The sequence below is a fragment of the Drosophila eugracilis genome, unplaced genomic scaffold (assembly GCF_018153835.1).
Source record: "Drosophila eugracilis isolate 14026-0451.02 unplaced genomic scaffold, ASM1815383v1 contig_2167, whole genome shotgun sequence".
Lineage (NCBI taxonomy): Eukaryota > Metazoa > Arthropoda > Insecta > Diptera > Drosophilidae > Drosophila > Drosophila eugracilis.
The window spans coordinates 2,687,738-2,709,848 of NW_024573052.1; the positions used below are offsets into that span (position 1 = coordinate 2,687,738).

General features: G+C 41.9%; 1 protein-coding gene across 18 annotated transcripts in view; it reads right to left on the reverse strand.

The window, feature by feature from the left end:
- Positions 1 to 22,111, reverse strand: part of LOC108105423 (basement membrane-specific heparan sulfate proteoglycan core protein) — a 77,678-nt gene that overhangs the window by 44,669 nt on the left and 10,898 nt on the right. For 13 of the 18 annotated variants that reach the window (XM_017211988.2, XM_017211986.2, XM_017211979.2 and 10 more), the window contains exons 3-8: positions 9,618 to 10,140; positions 9,384 to 9,561; positions 9,149 to 9,312; positions 8,762 to 8,878; positions 8,112 to 8,309; positions 7,389 to 7,628 (exon numbers count right to left, since the gene is read on the reverse strand). In XM_017211988.2, the coding sequence (XP_017067477.1) occupies positions 7,389 to 7,628; positions 8,112 to 8,309; positions 8,762 to 8,878; positions 9,149 to 9,312; positions 9,384 to 9,561; positions 9,618 to 10,140 (1,420 nt within the window). The remainder of the gene's footprint in view (positions 1 to 7,388; positions 7,629 to 8,111; positions 8,310 to 8,761; positions 8,879 to 9,148; positions 9,313 to 9,383; positions 9,562 to 9,617; positions 10,141 to 22,111) is intronic. The other 5 variants (XM_017211989.2, XM_017211987.2, XM_017211985.2 and 2 more) reach the window with 1 other exon arrangement.

Here is a 22,111-nt window from a genome sequence, read left to right on the forward strand (position 1 = left end):
TGCTTGAGGATGAAGTGCCTCCCGCCAGGAGCTGGCCTCATCAGCATTCAATTGTCTGTTCTTCGTATCAAATATATTTCCATATAGCACAGAGAGACGACATTGTGTGTGTGTGCGCCCTTTGGCGGGGTGTCAAATGGAAATTGAGGCAGAAATGACAATAATAAAAACCTTTATCATCCGCCTGGAAAATGTATAGACATTGTAATGGTAAATATTGTTCTTGATTCGGTTCAGCATCGGTTTGCAAATGAAATATAAAAAAAATACATCAGAAAACTGACACTTTCCTAGCTAGGCTAGGGAGACTTCTCATTTATTAGAAAATGAAAAAAAATCCATGAAAAACTAATGATTATGCAAACACCCTTGGCTAGATTATCTGGCCATGAAAATCTTCAATATTATTCAAGCACTTAAGCCACATGTTGCGATCGCTCCAACACGATTCCCCCTTGAGTTACGTAATCCTCCCATTATGAGAGCAAGCATATTTCGTTTCGATCTACCCAGCCAGCCCAGCCCCAGCCTGGCCTGACTCACCCTACTATCAGCAACCACAGCAAACATATCCGAAACGTGACCAATTAATATCTGGACTATATATATATATATATAGTCTATATCATTTAAATATACTTCCCCAAGAATCAGCGTTTTCTTTAGGCGATTTTCTGCAAAGTAGGCAGGAAAAAGCCGAACATTCCCCCCATAAAATACCAGAATTTTTTGGTATTTTTTCTTTTTGGTATTGAACTTGAACTTAGGAGGAGGTTTACGTAGAGGGCTCAAGATCCAGAGCTAACTGGCCAAGATCTCAGTGCAACATCAAGAGGCGATTGTGAAAGGTTTCCTTCTTTTTCATTTTCATTTCAGATTTAGTTTTTTGCTGTTTTTTCTTCGTTTTTTTCTCTGCTTTTTTGAGTAACAGATAAACGTATCTGCTAGATAGGCGCCTAAAAGCTTTGTTGTTTATGCGGCTTTGGCAAGATGCCTGCATTTTTCAATTATTATATCGCTAAAAAGTTGCTTTTGCCGGCGGCATGGAGAGTATGTTTCAATTAACCAAGCATTAAAGGAATGCTTTTAGCCGGTTGGTCGAAACGGTAGGTAAGTGGTCTTCAGCCGGCAGCTCTTTTTGGCCAAGTTTCGAGTTACCCAACATGTTACGCATAATAAATTGGAGAATTGCAACGCCGCCAACACACCGCCAACACACACACACACACACACAGAGCGTATACACACAATAAAGGCGTCTCTCGTTAATGAGATGCTACGGCAGATTCCATTCACCCAAGATGCATTCATCCCAAAAAGCCACGCTGCTGCCCAGGAGCCGCCGCGAGTTGTTAATGATGAGTTTTCGGAGTCATTAGAAACTCAAATTGCGGCCAAGTTTTTAGCCAAAACTCCCACCAACCAACGCCTTCATATATTAACAGTCATTAAAATTAATGACGCATACACCGCTTTATCTAATGTCCATTTAAGAACGCCAACTGGGAAGTGGCAACTAGCAAGTGGCAAGTACATTCATGGCTAAACTGCTGGCTTAAATCATAATCTATAACCCTTACTGCCAGCGATCCTTTTCTTTCAGAACTTAAACGATCTCAAGTTTAGTTTCCCCACTCGCAAGTCTCCTCTTTGGCAATCTCAAAGTTTAAAAATTCCTCAAAACTTAATTAGCTAAATTTCTCCAAACTTTAACCAAACCCAACACCTTGAATCACATTTCCTTAGGCCTTAAACACCCCCCGTCCCCACCCAATTAAGTGACAAAGATAAAGTTCACAGCCAAATTTCTTGAAACTCCACAGAGTAGAATTCCTAAAAAGTCCCCTTCTCTATGTTATCATTTAAAGACCCCGCTCTCCCGCTCTCTAACAACAAACATGGCCAATTTTAAGGGCAATGAAAAAAGTGCAGACATTGCAGAAAATTTGGCCACTTGTTTTCCCACAAACTCCGCAAGACGATCCCCGCCGATCCTCACAGTTTAGCATTGGAATTAGCATTATTAATGTGCCGAGCCAAGCAAATTGCATTTGACAGACAGACAGCCAGCCCAAGGGCTGAAGAGTCAAGAAAAGAACTGCCAAGAGCCAAGCAATTCAGATTCCAGAAAATCACAGAATGAATCCGAAAATATTCCAAAAATAACTTCGCTTCGTCCATATTTGGGCGGATATTTTTGTCAGCGCCGTCGGAAAAATTTGTCAGCTCAGTTCACCCGCAATTTTCCCATAGTTTTCCCAGCTATTTTCGGGGCACTTATAGTCGAAGGCAAGGAGGACTCTTCGGGGGCGTAGCCAGCGCAATCAGTGTCTAAAATACTTAACATTTTTCTTTCACTCGGCTGTTTGTTTTCCGTCTCTACAGAGCGAGATTTATATGCCCAGTCTCCACCTCTGGGCTTCTCAAACTTCTTTGATTGAGATTTACGACCTGGCAACAGGCAATGGCAGCGCCAACAGCAACGTGCAACGTGCAACGTGCAATCCCAATCACAATCACAACATTAATGGCATTAATAGCAGCCACCTCAAAATGCAACCGCAAGAGCAACAATAACATGGCCAACCACAACATGTCAGCCAGCTAAATTAATAACCGATGGCAAATATTTGGTTTTATCCATTCCCAATGAGCCAGAGCTGGGCAAACATTGTTCGATTCCCATACTGATCATGTTTGACGTTATGTTCTTAGACGAAATGCGAGGGAAAAACTAAACTTGGGCTTTTGGGAAGTTTCATTGGGGAAATATACGAAAAGGAATGCAGTTTTGATAGCCTTTTCTAGATTTTAGAAGCCTTTTCAATATTAACAGAACAGAAAAGTTAATGGATATAGATTATCCTCTTTTTAAAGTTGCCAAACTTTACTTCCTAACACTCCTTGGAGTGAAAAATCACAAAAATTCCAATAAAATAACTTTTGAAAAATCACTAAAGGAAATCTTGATATTCCGGGGAAAACCAAGTCTATGAAAACCTTAAAGGAAACCCACTAGATCTTTATCTCAAGTAACAAGGTTAGATCTACAAGACCTAACGGGCGTAAGTCCAAAATCAACATTGACTCCTCCTCCTCCTCACTGGGAAAACAGAAGAAGCTCTCTCACAGAGCTGAGATCACGCACACAGAACAGAAATTTGCACACCAAATGGCTGTTTTTGTTTCTTTTTTTTTTTACATTTATATAGTTTCTAGCACAATTTAAAAAAAAATGTTAACAAAAAAAATGTGATTACACTTGTCCTAACACAGAACTAGAGAACGTTGAGATTTTGGAGGAGCAAGGATGGTGTTCTGGTAGCTGGTAGCTGGTATCTGGTATCTGATATTTCCTATCACTGAACTGGAGCCAAAGTCGCGCCAACGTAACGCACACGCAAACGCTTCACGTTGAACTGAATTGAAAATGCAAAAGCCTCGCAAGCGTTCGTTGAGCAGGCGTAGCGGAATGTTGCCGACTCGCTCACAAAATGTTGCCAAGCGTGCGCTGGGCATCTCGGGTAAAGAGATGACCAGCCAGCAAAAGATAAGTTAAGAAACTAAAAAACATATTTTATACTTAAGGAAAAAGTGTATAACAAAAGTTGCATTTATTATTAAACTAAGTGATTATATTTTTAAATTTCTAAATTTTTATTTTTGGAGGTTAAGTAGGTTATTTTTTTTGGTTTTTTAGTGCTGTTTAAATTTTACTAATTACTGCTTAAATTTTATATTTACTTTAATTTTATATTTTTATTATTATTTTTTATATTTTTTGAATTTTTACTTTAATTTTAAGTCACAATTTTAATTAAATAAAAATAAAAATTAAAATTAAAAATCTCAAAAAACCGTAAAACATGCAACATAGCTGCCTGCTTGCTCGTGACGCACACGAACTTAGAACCCGAAGGCCGAGGCAAGAACAAAGCGCCGAAGATGACGGCATCCGGCGCGCACACACACACATACACCCAAACTAGCCGAAGTGCAAACAGCCAACCAGGTGCTAGCAACATGTTGCCGAAGGTACGACTCAAAGGCCGTTGGCAACATGTTGCTGTTCTGACGTCAACATGCTGCGCTTGCGCCAAAGTCTCAAATTATATCAGATTTCTCACAAGTCGATCGCTAATTTTCCTAATAATTCTCTTCTTTTTTTGCATTTTGTTTAATTTACTATTGTTACTTCTTTTTTTTTTTAGCATTTTTAAGATCAAGATACAGAAAACAAAACAAAAGGCAGGGGGGAAGGAAGAAAGCTTTTCACTTTTCTCTGGCAATACAATTTGCGTTTATGCGCACGGCTTTTACACGAATAAGAATGTTTTTGTACATAACATGCTACGAAATCCATAAATTCGCATTTATTCCATTACTTGAATATTGGTTTATGCAATTTTTTTAGTTAGGAAAAATCTTAATGGGAAAAATCAGCGGCATAAACCCAACAACGCACTCACACACTGCTGAGCAGCTCATCAGACATGCAGAACTCCCTTGAGGGGGGAGGGCAGAGAGAGCATTGTTTGCTGTTATGCTTTTTTATGATTTCCACAGATTTTTCACAGGTCTCTGAGACACAAGGGTAGTTGGGACTTAGGAAAATCTTTAAATCGAATCAAATTTCTATAAATATTCTGTAACTGAAACTCTAAATGTGACTCACAAACTGTGACAGCTCACAGCTATTTAACATTCCTAAAATTTATGGCTCTTCGAACATGATTTAGGGCCCTTGTCAGGGGTAGTCACTAGTTGAACTGCTACTAAAGCTAGCAACTTATTTTTCATCACTATTTTTTTTACAGGGTATCTTCAGGTCTTCTCTGTTTAGTATAAACAACAACACCCAGCTATTCTATATATTTTGTCTATTTTCCAGTTTGTGTACTTCTTTCTTGGCTTAATTTTCGCCCTTTTTGGCGCTTGGCGAGAAAAGAAAAGCGTTGGCTGGCTGGCTGGCTGGCAAATTCAATTTGCATATGTGTGGCCACCAACCCAGGCCCGGCCACCTAGATGTTGCCCACTTTCCTTGTCCATTTGAGCATTGTTTTGGTGCTGTTTGTGTGTGTGGTTGCACATTGAAATCTGCAGCCATTTAACACAGTTCAGGCAAACTGAAGCCGCTAATTGACTCGTACAAAAAAAACCAAAAAGGGTTAACAAAAAAAAAAACAGTAAAAAGAACGAGGAAAAGTGCAAGTTGTCTTTGCCAAATTTAATCAACAAAAATCCAATGAAGCCGCAAAAGTGCACAGCAACAAATATGTGTGCTTCATAAATTCAACTTTGGTTACCAAATTACAAAATGGGGTGGGGCCGGGAGGAGTAATTAGATTTCCCAACTACATAACATAATGATAAAAGCAGACACTCACACGCACACAGATTCTGATTCTGAAAATACAATTTTCAAGCTTCAATTGCAAGCTGTGAGCACAGCTTCCGCTGACGCACTTTCGAAAGCATTCGAAAAGCCAACAAAGTTTCGGATTTCCAAACGACAAAAAAGTATCATAAAAAAGTATAAAGTATAGCTGCATTGAGAACCACGGATATTGCCTTCATTAACCCAAAAAAAAAAAGGGCAACCGAAGTGAAGAATCCAACTCAAGGTCCCTTGCCTTGTCCAAGAATCTGAAAATCTGAATCTGAATCTGGAAAGAGTTTTCTAGTTGAGTTTTCTCAGCAAGAAAGTTACGTTTTTTCCTCTTATATCAGTTAATATTCTTAAACACTTCCTTAGCCACTAATTTCTTGATTAATAAGACTGCAGTTTGGCCAAAAAGAGTTCATCCAACAAGACATCTAAACACTAACCCAACTAATTCCAACGTATCCCTTGTTTTCCACCCCCTTTTTTGGCCAGCTTTTTCTTGGCTTTTTCGAAGGAGGCAAACCCTGGAGTGTTGAAAATTCATTAAATTTCCAAGGACACAACTTTTTCTTTTTGTTTGGTGCGTGTGGATGGGTGGCGACCTCTGACATTGCATTTAATCTCGTTGACAGCACTTAACACGCCCCCCAAAAGTAGTAAAAGCGAGCGGGAAATAAGGAGTCCGTCCAGAGATTCGGTAGATTTCGGGTTTGGCCCCCCCCTTCCCTTGTTGTTCTTGCACTGCCAGAGGATTATTTAAGTTTATAATACGCTTAGGGGTAATTTTAATCTGTTGCAAATTGTTTTTGCTGTTAGCTGTCGACACAGTGCAGCTACCCATCCCCCCACCCTCTCTCCCCATCACACACCCAATGCCTGCTGTCAGACCCCAAATCACCATCTATATAACATATTTTTTTCTCTCTCTCGCAGGGAGACTCGCTCGCTAGCGACTTTTGTGGCATATTTCATGGATATTGTAATCGGGTTTTTTGGGCTGCTAGAATTGCGGCTTGTGGGGTGGTTTTCGGGCGAGGTGTGGGTGTGGTTGGGGAGGTGGCAAGTTGGTTTGTAATTTCACTTTTTGGTACAACGCTGTTGTTTCGCCTTTTTGTCTTTGCTGCTGCTATTTACATTTATGTGTGTTTTCTGTTTTCGCTTCCTTTCTCGCTGCAATTTGCACAGCATGAGTTCGGTTGCTGCCACAGAAACAAAAAACTGAATTGGGTGGGGGGTGGGTGCAAAGTGTTCTCAGGGTCATGCTTGGGAGGGCAAGTGGCAGGGCAAAAATTTTGGAAATTTAGTTCTTAGAAAGGAAACTAAATCAAGAGCAAAATCAATGAGTAGGCAGTAAGGCGGCCTTTCCCCCTCCTCCTGATAGTATTTCTTTCTTAATAACAAAAATTAGCCAAAAAATATATGCCAGGCCAGAAATGCCTTTAAAGCAAAGTTAAGTGGAAGAACGTGCCAAAAGAGGCCAAGAGATGGGGTCCAATGGATTCCGATGCATTGGAAATCCATTAGAAAATCAAAATATTTAACCCAATTGATGGGCCGCGAGAGTAAGCTTAATTCAAGTTGAAAGAACACACAAAAACGACCCCCGCGAAAGGCCATAAATAAAATACAAAAAGATATTACAGAGAGAGCGGGCCAGCACATGAATGGAATGGCTGAGTGGCATGCCACTCAGTGGAAATATTAGTTTATCGGGCCAATTAATATGCGGAATTTATTTGGCCATTACATAGAGAGAGAGCAAAGTTCGGTATGCGGACAGCTAAACGATCGAAAACGCAATGAGATCACCCGAAATGCCCCCGGAAAAAGTCACTTCAAAGATGCCCGTTGTTAGCCTTCTTACTAGACGAGAAGGATCTAAGCTAGAGCTATATCTTAGATAATACCAACCCGAATCGAAATCAGCACAAAAACAAAATCAAATGAAAAAACGAAAATAATCTGAAAAAAAAAAACAAAAACATAAAGCCAAAAAACTTACCCTGTAATTCTTCGCGATCTTCATCATCTCCAGTATCAGGTTCGGGATCATTTTTAGGTTCTGGTTCTAGGGGCTCATCCTCATCTGGACGCGGAGCCTCTTCGTCATTATTACCCTCATTGCTGGGTGGCCAATTACAGCCGGCCTCGTCCGTCTGATCATCGCAATCGATGCGTCTATCGCAGCGCCTATCGAGCGGCAGACACTTATCGTCGCACTTGAACTGATCCTCAGTGCAAACTGAGCCACGTCAAAAAAAAACCAAAAGGAGATACGAAAAAAAGTAATCGAAATTAACAAAACGAAATCAATCGAAAAAGCGAAAATCAAATGGAAATGAGCGAACGATTCTAGTTTCTAGTTAAGTGATGGGCAGAGGGATGTAGAGCTGCTTTCGATTGCTTTCCGATAGAATTATCGAAGTAATATCAGCAGCTCTATGAGTGAGTTTCCATCAAGAATGGTTCTAGTTTTAGTTTCAGTTTCAGTTTAAGTTTCAGTTTTAGTTTTAGTTTAAGTTTAAGTTTAAGTTTAAGTTTAAGTTTAAGTTTTAGTTTTAGTTTCAGTTTCAGTTTCAGTTTTAGTTTTAGTTTTAGTTTCAGTTTCAGTTTCAGTTTCAGTTTCAGTTTTAGTTTCAGTTTAAGTTTTAGTATGAATGTTAGATATTAGACGAACGATCTATGATGAGCTGCTGCTGGGGATTGAACTCTCTGGGAGATTTACCCTTTGGATAGTTGCAGAATTCCTCGTCTTCGCCATCGGGACACTGGGTCTCCCTATCGCAGCGCATTTCATCGCAAATGACCTTGCCGCTGATGGGACAGGTGAAGGTGGCATCTCCACGACAGGTGGCGTCATCGCTGCCGGAGCCCTCAACCTCTTCCTTGGGCAATGCCACCTCGACTGGTTCTTCATAGAAATCTGTGAGGTCACAAAGTTGATTAGCGTTGGGGGCGTGGCAATTCTTGATGGCAATTTTCCCAAAAAGACGTAGAGACAGTATTTGAGACAAAGATCACAGAAATGAGGAGACAGAGAAAAGTTTGGATGACATTTTGGATGACAACACAAATTCGTTGATGAGAAAGACGTTCAGGGCACACACGTACACACAAACACACAGGTCACTTCCTTAAGCACATTAAGGTCTACTCCGGATTTCATTTCATTTTTTACCCAAAAAACGCTTTTCGAAAACCCCTCGAAAGTTAAAAGCCAATCAATGAGAAAATAAAACCCAGAGCAGACCCACACGATCATGTTAGCGATAGTTTACTATAGTTCGCAGTTCGACGAGCCTTGCCGGGTTAATCACACATTGGGGCAATCTCGTAGCTTCCGGTTCGTTGTATTTCGCAGATAAATTGACAAACCTTCACGGACGGTGACTGGATTTACTTCAGGATATGTATTTACTCCACTTGGTGTTACAGATACATCCACCCGCGGTTTCGCCACCCCTTGAGCCCCACCATGGCCAACAGTATCTTCTTTTGATTGATTGATTTTCAGGGTTTTGGATAGAGAAAAAGTTTGGGTAATGTGATTTAGTGTAGGAGGGAAGAGGGATGCAAACTGATCAAGCTAAGAAAGTTTCAAATAGATTACCATTCCTGGTCAAGTTTGCATCCCTTGGTTTGGGGAAATAGAAAGGTAATCATTACTACAAGCGGCACCTCACACCAAAGCAACGCAGATAGTCGCAGGAAGAGATAGAGATAGAGAGAGAGGGAGAGAGAGAGGCCTCCCTAAGAACTCACCAGTCGATTCCATGAAGGAGAATATGTCATCGTCGGAGGCTCCCAGACGTTCGATCCGGTTGAAGATATTCAGTTGCTGCTGCAACTTTTTGCCAAAGTCGTTGACGGAATTGGGCAGCTCAATCTTCAGTTGGACGCGAATCTTAAAGTTGTCTTTGGTGGGTCTACAAAGTGGAATGAAAGAGGAATTAGAAAATGGTAACAAGGTGCTTGGGAAATTGATATTCCAACTCACTCCACCCGCTCCAGAGTGGTGTGGATCTCCTGCTCTTCGTCATCATTGCCCTCGTAATTGCGATGGAAGAAGTTGCGCAGATCGTCGTCGAGGAGTTTTTCCAGGTTCTGGAACTGGTCGCTTTCCCGATCCCTGTAGTCGTTGGAGTAAGGCTCAGAGACCACAAAGTAGGTGCGATCTAAGTAGAGAAATATGAATTATTTTAATAGTTAACTAACTTTAGAATGACCTTACAGAAGGTGGTGTCGTCGTCATGGTAGCCGGATGCCTCATTCTCGTCGTATAGGTCGGATGCCCGCTTGCGAGGATCGGTGGCGCGATTGAAGACCACATTGTTGGCCCGTTTGGCCAAGCGCTGCTTCTCCAGTTGGCGCTCTGCTCGTACCTGCTTCTGGCGGTTCTGGTTCTCCTTGTACCTTGCGCGAAGTTCCTTTTGCCGCTCCATGGCAGCAGCGCGATTTTGCTTGGCCCGCTTAGATTGCTGCTTCTGCTCTGCCTTGACCTCGTCATCGGCGCCGAAGAGTCGGTTGATGGAGCGTCGGACACGATGGACACTCCGGCTGAACCAGTTGGGCGTAGACTCGTCCTTCTCTGGCAAATCCTCCTCTACGGACTTCAGGCTCTCATCGTCTTCCAGAAAGTCATCATCTTCCACAACGTCATCCTTAATGAGCTGTCCCTCGGACTCGTTGATGCCCTGCAGCGATGTTTCGTCCGCCAGCATGAAGTCCAGGTCATCGCTGAGACTCAAGATTTGCTAAAAGAATAAAAAAAACCAAGAAAGGATGTTAATACATTTTCAGTTAAGTTAAGTTTTCCCCACACCGAGCAGCTTTTATAAAGGTTTTTTCTTGTTTAAAGCTGCCACAGCGGTTGCTGTCCATGCTAAGCAAGGAAGTGAGCTGATGTAGTTTTACAGTCATTGTGTCTTGGCTAGATATTCACCTAATTCACAAAGCTTAACAGAACTGTTAGCTTTAACATGAATGCCAGCCGGAAAATGTACATTATCTTCGTGAGTTCTGTTATCGAAATTTCACATTTCATAAGCTTAAATAAGAACACATTCTGTTCTGTTAAGTCCCACTAAACCCATTAAGAATTTTCATACTTTGAGCTAGCTAGCCCGCCCTATGCCTCTTTTTATCTTTTTTTTTTCCATTCTTAGCAGAACTCCCCACCCCTTTCTTGCCCACTTCCGATCTATTTTGGTCGACTTTTTAATTGAGCATTGATTTCAAGTGTCAATTTCTTTTCATTTCTCTTTCGGTAATCGAACATTTCTTGTAATTCCTCCTCTCCCACCCCTCCCCTTTTTCGGTTGAGTGGAAGTGTCAGGGAAAGACGCGCGTGCTACGTCATATTTCTTGTTGCCTTTGGCTGATAAAAAGCACTTGGCCCGCATGTCCAACATGTGTGGGGCACACACACAGCCCCGCCCCTTTTCACTAGGCCACCGCCCTCTTCTGACGACCCCTCAGCCCCTGATCAAAGCCCGAAAACGATCATATCTGGCCACAAAATTGATGTTCGATGCTCTCTTTTTGCCCGAGGAAAGCTTTTCCTCAGCTCTGCTCTTCCCACGTTTTCATACACAGAGGGAAAATAGTATATATATTAGACTTTGGATAATATTTAAATTGAGTTTAACTTTAACTTGAACGTTAACTGATTATTTAACTGTAAACATCTGTGTTTTGACTTGGCTAACTTAACAAACTTAACCAAGTTTTCCTAATCAGCTTGATTTTTTCCAGTGTAAGAATTGGAATGTGGGCCAAATGTGCATGGCCCCAGCACACTCTATCCTCTTATCGAAAAAACTTCGATAAACAAAAAGATAATGGAAAGACACAGGAATGGCAGATAGCACTCGGAGGTGGGACAAAAGGTGGGAGAGCAGCATATGGAATATAGAAGAAGTTTTCCTTAAATTTAACTTGGGAAATTCCATAGCCTTAGGCCAAGGTAAACTATGTCCTTAAACACTTTTCACTTGCCCAAAATCAAAGTGAGGAATTTTGGTTTCAGTTTTAAGCATTGTCTGCCTTCTGTCTACGCTGTGTCTGATTCTTTTTTAGAGCTTTGAGGGTGGTGGGTGGTTGGTTGGCTGGCTGGCTGCCTTATGAAGTCACGTGCCACAACTCTGAAGTTTGGCCCTCAAGTTTGTGCTTGCTTATAGTGTGTGTGTGTGTTGTACATAATAATGTTGCCAAAATCAGGTCTAAGCCATCGATACTACCTTAAAGATCTCAAAAGTAAACTAAGATTATGATTCCAGGTACAGTTTGAGATATATTAAATGTTTTCCCTGATTTTCAAGTTTTTCGATCTCAAAACCATCTGCTAGCCTGGATAGCCTCCGGCGGATTGCTTTAGGCAGTGTCCGTTGGACGGACGGTCGGAATGCTTGACACAGATTCCTGGCGTTTATTGTGATTACTCGAGCTGTTCGCTTATGCAAAAAGCAGCATGGCCTGATCAGTACAGTGGCTCCCAAACTGCATTAACCAAGCAACGGCAGTTTTGGAATCACTGTCTTACAGATTTTTCTCTACAAATTTAATGACTCTTTTCAGTTTTTTTCCCCCAAACAGCATATAAAACAATAGAGTACTTCAACTAGCTGTGCCCACTGTACTGCCAGATGCATTCCCCAAAATGAGTCTCGAAATGAATTATTACGCATACGCAATGGCGAACGGTGAACGATGAACGGTGAAAATGAGTAAATAAATACACGCTGGCGTGGAAACAATGAGCAATGTTATTTATGTGCCCGCCCAATTAGATGACAACGCCGTGTCCTTGAACCCATTTTCGCGCAAATGCATCTGCAACTGCATCTGCAACTGCATCTAGATTTATGCAAGTGAAAAGCGGGGGGAAAAACAAGAAGGAAGGAGAGCAGAAAAAAACAAAATAAGCACGCAGAATGCCTGCCTGGCTACTGTCAATTGTCTCAACTTGTTGCTCACGCGAGTGTGGGTGGAGAAGGAAGGAGGTGGAAGGGAGGCTACACCAAGTGGGTCAGTTTTGGGGCGGAAGGTCGCGATTTGCAACCACAAACAAAACGAAAAACCTCCGACCACCGACCACCGCCCAATCAAATCAGTATGCGTGCATTGAACCCTCAAATGGACAAGGCATTTTCCTCTGCTTTTCCAGCCTGGGCTCATTTCCTGCAAGACAAATTACACACTGAGACTGGGCCACTCCCCCTTTTCTTTTTTGGGCGAGCCATAAATTTGGCGCACATATGCTGGTGCTGGCAATTTATTTTCATCATGTTCAAAAATCGCGGCAGACAGCCGGCCAATTCTCGTTAAATCGATCGCACATGAAGAAGTATTTTCCCCCCCTTCCGCTCCTCCTCTGCACTGCTCCGATGAAAACCGAAAGAAAAAGTTATTGACTAACTGACTGACTGACTGACTGCGCACAATTTGTGGCCAAAGGGCACGCCAGACGGTGGGCCGTTGTCCTGGGGCGTGGCAAACCCCCCCATAAACCACAGAAAATAAAACAAACAAACGGAACGGGAAAAAGAGCAAAGAGCCAGGATGCGCAGTTTGGCAAAAAGCGAATTCCGAATGCATTTCTAAAAGGTTAAAAAACATAAACAGCAAGGATTTCCCTGCCAAATGAAAATGCAATCCAAATCTGAAATGAAAACTCTGCTCAAAGTGGAAAACATTGCCAGCATAGCCCTGGCCAAAAAAGGGTATCAAGAATTAGGCAGAGCCCCAGACAGTGTCTACGAAATAGGCAGGAGGCAACTTTGTGTTTCGGCCACAATTATCACAGGTAAGCGGGCGGAGAGGGGGAGGTAGGAAAATGGGCAAACGTAAAAGGAAATTGGGGGTAGAAGCATGTGAAAATTTGATTAAAAACTAGCGTCAAGGTAATTGCCCGGCGAACACAGCCAGACACAGCCAGAGTTCCTGTTCCACATTGCCACACTGCCACATTGCCACACACACACACAGAGAGGTTGAGAAGGGGTAAGTAAGGTAAAGAGCGGCAGCGGAATGGAGGTTGAAAGTGCATCGAGTGACATCCAAAGCCAAAGAATCTGGGTCTGTGGAGCAAGTGCAAAGCAATTGTCGCCATAATCCTACGCCTAGAGAAGATTACGCGATGACGGCCGTCAATCATCATTCCGAAATGCCGAGATTCTGAGATTCCAAGATTTCCAGGCAGAAAATTCAGCTGGGAGCGACCTGGAGACCTGGGGACCTGGGGACCCACAGAGATCTATGCACAGATTCCGATTCCAATTCCGATCCCGCTCAGCAGGAAATCTTAAGTGCTGCCCGCTCTTCTGGCTCATGTTCTTAATTAAACTGTACGTTTTAGCAATTGCTTTGATTTAATTAGTTTTTCCCCCATATCTCTAGCTCTCTCCGTGGGCGTAGAAATGGAATTTTCACTGCAAGAAAATCGGATAACTTCTAACTACCTTAGCTAGCTCTGATTAAGTTCTAGTTCCAAGCCATTTCTGCTCTTTGAATCAACTTTTTTTGAGTTCAAACATAAAAATCAAATCAAAAGAAAAACCTTTAGCCACTGGAATGCCCTGGGAAACCTTTCATTTCGCTGACATAAACAAATAATTCAATTCAGCTGCCGCGCGCTGATTGCCACTGTGAACTGACCTGCTGTCGTCTTTCCACCTCCATTATTGTCATTTAGCCCGGCTGAACCCGGCAACCACCTGCTCATCCCGAGACTCATGTGGGAGGAGGCTCTTACAATAGAGAGGAAATTAGTTTCCCCACGACAAAGGGAAAACGAACAGGGGCAATGCGAGGTGTTTTCGGACTTCAGGAAAGTTATTTTAGGGAAAAAGGGTTTTCTCTCTCTCTGATTGCTTCTTTTCAATGACCAAACAACCCATCATACCCCGTATCCCAGAGCAACATTCTAAGATAGCTAATAGCAAATGGCAAATGGCAGGTGTCAGTTCATCGTTCACTGCAGCTGGACAGACAGACAATGCTTTTCAGGCTAATATTTATGTTTCTTGTTATGTTGCACAAACTCATTTAAATGTTGAAGCCACTCCAAGGTTGTCACGTCCCTTGGCCACAAGGAGGAGGAGGAGGAGGAGAACAGAAGCTGCTGGAAAAAATACAACCAAAGCGGACCACAGCAGAGCACGCCTGGCGACTGTTGATCCTGGGCGCTTTGATGTCGTCTCTCGCCAGCGATTCCTTTCCCCAGCAGCTGAAATTCTGAATGCCGCTCACGTTTCGGCAATTTCTCATAAAACAAACGACCATTAACGCCTTTAAGTTGTCGGCAGCATTCCGCCAGATTTCAGCCGCCAACCTCCCTCCCTCCCTCCTCCCCCTTTCCACTATCTCCCTTTCCCCTTCCTTTTTTTTTTTTTTTTTTTTTTGACATGCGGCTTGAGAGACTTGAGGCTTCTTGGCCGGCTTGGTTGACTTGGTTCGTGCCTCATATTAAGTTGTCAGCCAGCTTGAGCCACTCCCCCCTCGCAGCACCCTCTCGTCCGCCCTCGGAATATACATCTATATATATATCGCCTCGCAGGAAGTGCAGTTACTTTGTTGCTGCTGCTCCTAAGCCCCATTTAATGGACGAATTTTTGTTCTTTCTTCGGGGCTGCATACACCGAGAGAAAAAGTTGCTCTCTTCTCTGGTAAGAAAGGTTTGGTTTTTGGGTTTTTGGGTTTTTCTAGAAACTCAAATTGTCCCTGCTGACTGTGCTGGGAAAACTATCGATGCTGCAGCCCAACAAGCCACCACCCAACCACCCACTCTGACACCACAAAGCCAATTTGCGTGCGTAATTTGTGGCACTTAGAAGCTACGTGACAATGAGCCGGATGCTCCCTCCCCCGGAAAGTCCTCATCCTGCCACCTGCCTTTGCCTGTCATTTGTCTGCATTAGTGGCCGAAAAAAAAAAACGAAAACGAAAAACAACAAAAGAAAATGTAAGGAAAGCGGGCTGGGTGGTGTGCAGTCCAGCAGTCCAGCAGTCCATCAATTTGCATTACTCGCCTACCTGAACTTTGCTCCGCCAACAATTGCTTGGTAATTAATGTGCCTAATTAAGTTACAAATTAAGGGGGACGACAAAAAGTGTGATGAAAACTCAACAATTTCCAGTAACAATTTCCAATATTAATAGCCAGTTAATTGCTTTTGCTTTTGCTTTTTCTTTTTTAGAATTTCTTGATTTTCCTGAGTTTTAGTTTGATTTTCATTTCATCTCTCGGGGGGTTGTGAATTTGACATTACGATTGTTGCCAACTTTTATGAGCCATGTTCTCGCCGCTTTTTGCATTTTGTTTTCATGCCTTTTTATGACCCTCTTGTTTTGGCCATTCGTGTTTACTTTGTAATAATCTGAAGCTGAGCAGCAACCCCTTTCCCCAGCTTTGGTATCACATTTTATGGGACCACGTGTGGGGCTCCCCTAGCCCACCTCCCTCTTTCCTCTTCATATTTTTAGTGATGACTTCAGTTGAGAGCCAAACATTGCGTAAGACTTATGCTTCTTGCTGCTTGCCACATCATTCCGATGCCGATGCCGATTCCCATTCTGATCATTCATGTTTTGTATTTTCATTAGATTTATTTTATTTTGACAGGCAAATCAATTTGTGTTCCTCGGCTTCTTCTTGGAAAAGCCGCCACATTTCCAATTTGTTTACATGCCCGCCCTCCTCCTCAGCTATTTCCATACAACTTTCCCGGTGACCCCAAACAGAAATGATGTTTCCCCCGCCAACAAAACAAATCAGATCTCGTCTGATATTCATTTGGCCATTTGTTTCGAGTTGTCGCTTTGATCGCCGGTTATTTGTTTAAGTGGAAACGAATTGCTTTATTGCCCCAGCCGGGCAAATTCATCAGCCACATTTTCAGTTTTCGAGTCTCCAAGTCTCGCTGAGTCGCTGTCCCAAGAGGGCCTCGAAATTCCTTTCCTTTCGGTTTTTGATTATTTCTGCCTTCTCTTTGTAGCTGATTATGAAAGCAGCTGGCGAATATATAGATCCCAACCTATATATATATATATATTTCTATATAGAAATGCTGCCTTGGTTTGAGGAAGTGAATTCGAATTTCAATGACTTGAACTTCTATAAAAAGCATTTACGCAATTTCGTTCTTCAGCTGGCTATGCTGCCGCTGCTAGCCCGCTGCTAGCTCAGTGCGTTTTTATTACACACATTCTAGAGTTGCCTTTATATTTATAGGCAGCCGTTGGCCGTTAGCCGTTAGCTGATAGCTGATAGCTGGATGGCTGGATGGCTGATAACAAACACTCCGCGATATGCCACACAAGTTGTAAAAGGCCCCTCAACCTCTGTTTATTGATTGCGTTTTTATTGAATGAATATTAATTATGGTTAGCCAGGCACTGGTCGAAATGAGTTTACCATCTTTCGTTGAACAAACTTTTCACTTTTGCTTTTTTTTCAGCTTCCCTTTTTGCCAATTTCCCTGAGTGTAGGGTAGAAGATCTTTTCAAGCAGGTTAATGAGGCCTAGGCTGCGCCCTGCTTAACCCTGGCTTGGCCACAGTTCGAGATGCTCTGCCCTGCTCTGCCTTCATGGCGCTCTTTTCGCCTGAAACCCGATCTCAATTAGAAAAAGGCAAGTTCAGAGACTACCCCGAATTTTCCACGGCAAAAACATTCGGGCTTCCTGTTGCTGGTTGTTGGAGTGCTTCTGCTACAAATTTTATTTGACCGACAGACGGCGGCAGCGGAGGGGGCATGAGGCAAGGGGCAAGGGGCATGAGGCGGGGCGAGAGTATCAGTTAAAGTTTTTGTGTCGGCAGAAACATCTCTGTGGCCACGTGTGTATTCAGTTTTAATTTATCTAAACTTTTGCAAGTTTTAACTGACTGCCACTCCCTCACTGCCTCACTCAACCGCAATTTGCAATCTGACCTTTTAACCCCTTGGCACACGGACCTCGCCGGTTCGGGAAACCGGTACCGCCAGACGGGGCGACCTTGTAACCACAGCAACAGCAAGGAACACTAAAAACCGGGGAATCCCCTGCCCTCTGCGCTATTTCTATTCCCGCTTCCCTTACTATTTCCCAGAAAGAAAGATGCCAGATGGCAGCACATCCCGATATGCCTCTTGCAACATTTTGTGGCATTTAAATGTCGCCACTCTTTGGCTAACTACACTCCTTAAGCTAACTAACTAATCATTTTTATAAGTTAGTAAAAAGGGAAAATGGAAAACTGATGCAACAGGTGATTAAGAGTGGCGGGAAACCTTGGAATATTTTCCCAGGAAACGTTAATCACTAGCTAAATAGGCGCAGATTTAGTATATATATTTATCGCTGTTTGCCAGAGATATAGCCTACGATATATGGTATTAGACCTGCCACAGAGTTCCAGTGACTGCTGCATTCCTGCCCCAAACTAATATTATTATTATTCATCACGAAGGCAGCCCAAGGAGGTGGCAATTATTCGCGGTAGCTTATCGTCTGTCTGCGGACCACAAAAAGCAAAAAGCTAAAAGGTGACCGCACGACTGACGTCCATTCGTCTGAGGTCACCCTGTGTACTTGGGCCACATTTCGCGATAATACACCCATCACCCATCACCCAGCAGCCATCAGCCATCAGCGATCAGCCAGATTTATGCAAACTCCAGGCGACCGAGTCTCTGTCGCGAATCTGTGTCATTTGCATCCAACCCAGCAGTCGGTCGAGCAAAAAGAGCAAAATGATGGCTTGCTGATGATGTAACAGACTAGTGAGTATCCTCTATACTAGACATTCCCTGCCTATATAGTCTTTTTGATAACCTTCTCAGCCTATATTAAGGCCAATTCTTGTTCGATTTTGAAGAGAATTAATTACCTCTAACAATTTGTATTTTTAAATTCTTCAAATCTGCCTTTAAAGCTGAATTTTCTCTTTAATTTTTTACATTTTTATGATGCTTTCTAATCCCTTTCAAACGGACTTAAGGCAAAGAGGTTATCCAAAAAGGGGGCTGAAACCCAAACTTCTCGGGCCTTTAACTTTTCCATTTTTTATCTGATTTTTAAGTGGAATACCTTCAAATCTTTCTTTTTTAACAATCTAAAAAGTTGTGTTTAAAACTATAATTTCCAAATTTTTAAGATTTTTAACGTTTTTTTATGAGGTTACCCCTTTGAGTTACCCCTTTCAAAATTCCCAAAATAGAAACTCTCTTTAAAATTCATCCAAAATCACGGCCGTTTCAGGCCCATAACTTTTTCAATATTTAACAGATTTTGACTTTGCATATCTCAAAATCTTTGTTTTTTAATAATCTAAAAAGTGACATTCAAATCTGGTTATTGATTTTTTTTCCAGATTTTTTACTTCTTTTATGATGTTACCCCTTTAAAAATTACCGTAAAAACGATTATCAAAATTTAACCAAAATCCCGTACTTCTCGGCCTTATAACTTTTCCAATTTTCATCAGATTTTGATGTTGCACATCTGAAAATGTTTGTTTTTTAAGAATATAAAAAGTTGCATTCAAATCTGGATTTTGATTTTTTTTTTTATTATTTTTTTCATTTTTTATGATGACCCCCTCAAAATTTCTGGAAAACGTGTATAAAAAAAATAGCCAAAAATCCCATATTTTTCAGCCTCATAACTTTTCCAATTTTCATCAGATTATGATGTTGCACATCTCAAAATCTTTCTTTTTTAATATTCTAAAAAGTTGCATTCAAATCTGGAATTTGATTTTTTTTCAGATTTTTTACTTCTTTATGACCCCTTTGTTACCCCTTAAAAATGACCTTAAAAATGGTTATCCAAAATTAGCCAAAAATCCCATATTTCTCAGCCTTATAACTTCTCCAACTTTAATCTGATTCCTAAGTCTCTTACCTCTAAAGGTTTGTTTTTAAAAACACTACAAATCTGCATTTAAAACTGAATTTCAAATTTTTTGAGATTTTTTACTTTTTTTTTATGAAATTTCCAGAAAAGAGGTTCGAGGTTAGACGGTCGGAAAACCCAAACTTCTCGGGCCCATAACTTCTCCAATTTTCATTAGATCTTTAAGTGGCATACCTCAAAATGTTTCTTTTTTAATAAATTAAAAAGTTGCATTCAAATCTGGATTTTGAAATTTTTTCGATTTTTCGAAATTTTTAGGCTGTCTTCCCTATCCAAACTGCCAAAAAGGTAACTCAGAAAATGACCAAAATCACGTTTTTCTCAGCTTATAACTTTTCCAATTTTATTCCGATTTCTATGTGGGATGCCTCGAAATGTTTCTTTTTTAATAAACCAAAAAGTTGCATTCAAATCTAAATTTTGATTTTTTTTGTAGATTTTCTGATTTTTTCATAATTTTCAAAAATTTACTAAAAATATTCGAAAATTTCGATACTCTTTTTTAAGCCCAAAACTCATGTACTAAACAAACTGAGCTATAGAAGACATAACACTCCCTGATCCCACTATTTTGAGGCTAGCTATGAGCTGCCGAAGATGGGATTTGATGGCCCCAAACCAACATTAAGTTAGCTCCTAGTAAGATCCATGAATCTAAGAATCAAAGTCTAATGTCAGTCATCCCTAAACACCCCAAAATCCAAAAGATACCCCGCAGAACCAGTCGAAGCAAGTGCAAAAAAAGCAAAAAGAGCAAAAAACGAAACCGAGTGGACCGCCGAGAGTGAAGTCCCAGTCGGATGATGTCATAGGCTCAGGGAGCGAGCGATATGATTTGACTATCCGGTAAGCTATTTGCCACATAAATCACATGGCCAGTGGCGTGGCGGAGTGCAGTTTGCAGCCGGCACTATCATCGGGCTAAGAAAACTGAAATTTGAAATACAAAATCAAAAATCAAAAGACCCCCTCCAGAGGCCATTAATCAAAGTTCGGCCATCAAGATGTTAACATCGAAATTACACAGTCATAAAAGTAAAGAACTGAAGAACCTACAGCAACTAGGAGCGAGGGGAGCAACTTTCGGGGGCTTTTGGAGAGCGGCTAGGCTAGGCTAAGCCACTGCGGTCGGTCCCCTACTCCTTGGTGGGCGATGCAAATCGCAAATGGCAGAGCCGCCGGCGGGTGACGTGACGCTGCTTCATATCAGTACACCGAAAGAAAAAACCGGAAACCCTGTAGTTCTGTACTTATTCGGAAATGATAATAACAGGCAGTAATGGTTAGTCATCTATATACGATCTGGTTAAAGAGGAATCTCACAGTTTTTCTTATAACATTTTTTCCCGTGTACGTCACCGAATGCTGCACCAGCGAGTGGGGCAAGATGCAGTCGGCATGGAGCGTGTTTAATTGCGTGCAATTTGTTTTAGACACTCCGCGGCTACCTAAGCCAGACACTTGCCACAGTGGAGACTGCCAAAGACATACAATTTCAGGTTTAATTATTACTTTTTACCAAAACTAAGAATAACTAAGAACTTTTAACCCAAACTTTACTTATCTTACAAGTTTATTATGAAATATCTTTCAGCCTTTTTAGTTTTCTAGTTCTAGTTCCTCTACTCATAGGAGCCACTGTGTCCGGGATCTGATTCTATGTGGGCCAGGCTATATGTTACAGCCACTCACAATGGGCAGACGTCGTATGAAAATTTTCGGTTTTGCATTACAGCAACTCATTAGGCACGCACAGACGCCGTGAGACGAGAGTGACGAACGGCGAGCGACAAAGGGGCGGCGTTGGTGACGAAGGCGCCTCTCGTTGTGGGTCAGCACGACGACTGAGCTGCTGCAGCTGCAACTGCACCGGCACAGAGAGAAAATCTGGCTATCTATCTAACGAAAATCACAAAGTCTTTACATTAGCATATATCTTTTTCTTTGGCAGTGTATGGAAGGACGGGAGTGCTTCACAGTTCAGTCGCTTTTTGCCGGTTTTTCAACTTGATTTTCTTTTATTTTTGCTTGGGCCTAAGTCTCCGTCTCAGTCTCAGCCAAATGCTTTTTGTGCCTCAACTTTAAACTTAATTACCTGAGTCAGTCTGAGTACGAATGTACGGAGGCGGTTGGCAGGCAGTACGAACAGTCCGCACAGATTGTTTAATAGCCACATCAGTTTTTATTTTATTATATTTCCATTTCAATTTCGTGTTGGCAACTTCCTTATGGGCCAACTTGCTGGCCAGCACGTGCACCATAAGTGATCAACTAGTACACATGAAGTCATATTCATTCCAACTAGAAGAGGAAACTAAAGTGGCTTCTGGGGGAAGGAGAAACTTTATTTCTCTTCCAAAAATCACAATTTTAAGCTGACAAAGTCCCAGATCTCTGTTTTCCCCTCTGGTTATTAAGATATATTTTCTCTCAGATCAGATCAAGCTATCTGATTGATCAGCATTATTACTGTCTTGGCTAGCAAAAAGTGGGATAAAGTTTGGCATACAATGTCTGTGCGGTGCGGTTAGGCCTGGGCAATATCTATAAATTAAATATTGACGTAGCCGGCGGTTAACTTATCGTACCGGCAAGACTTATCGTTACCCCGCTGACGACACCGACCTCGGATCGGGCTTATCGCCTTACCCAGATATTACCTCATCACCGACTAATCGTAAAAACCGCGGGGCGAGGAATCAATCAAATGGCCCAAAAAACATTTTTGTGGCCCGACAATTTTCTGCCTCTGCAGGCCTCTCCAGGCTCTGTTTTTTCTTTCTTTCTTTCTTTCTATATACCTATATTTATTTTTTATTTTTAGTGATATT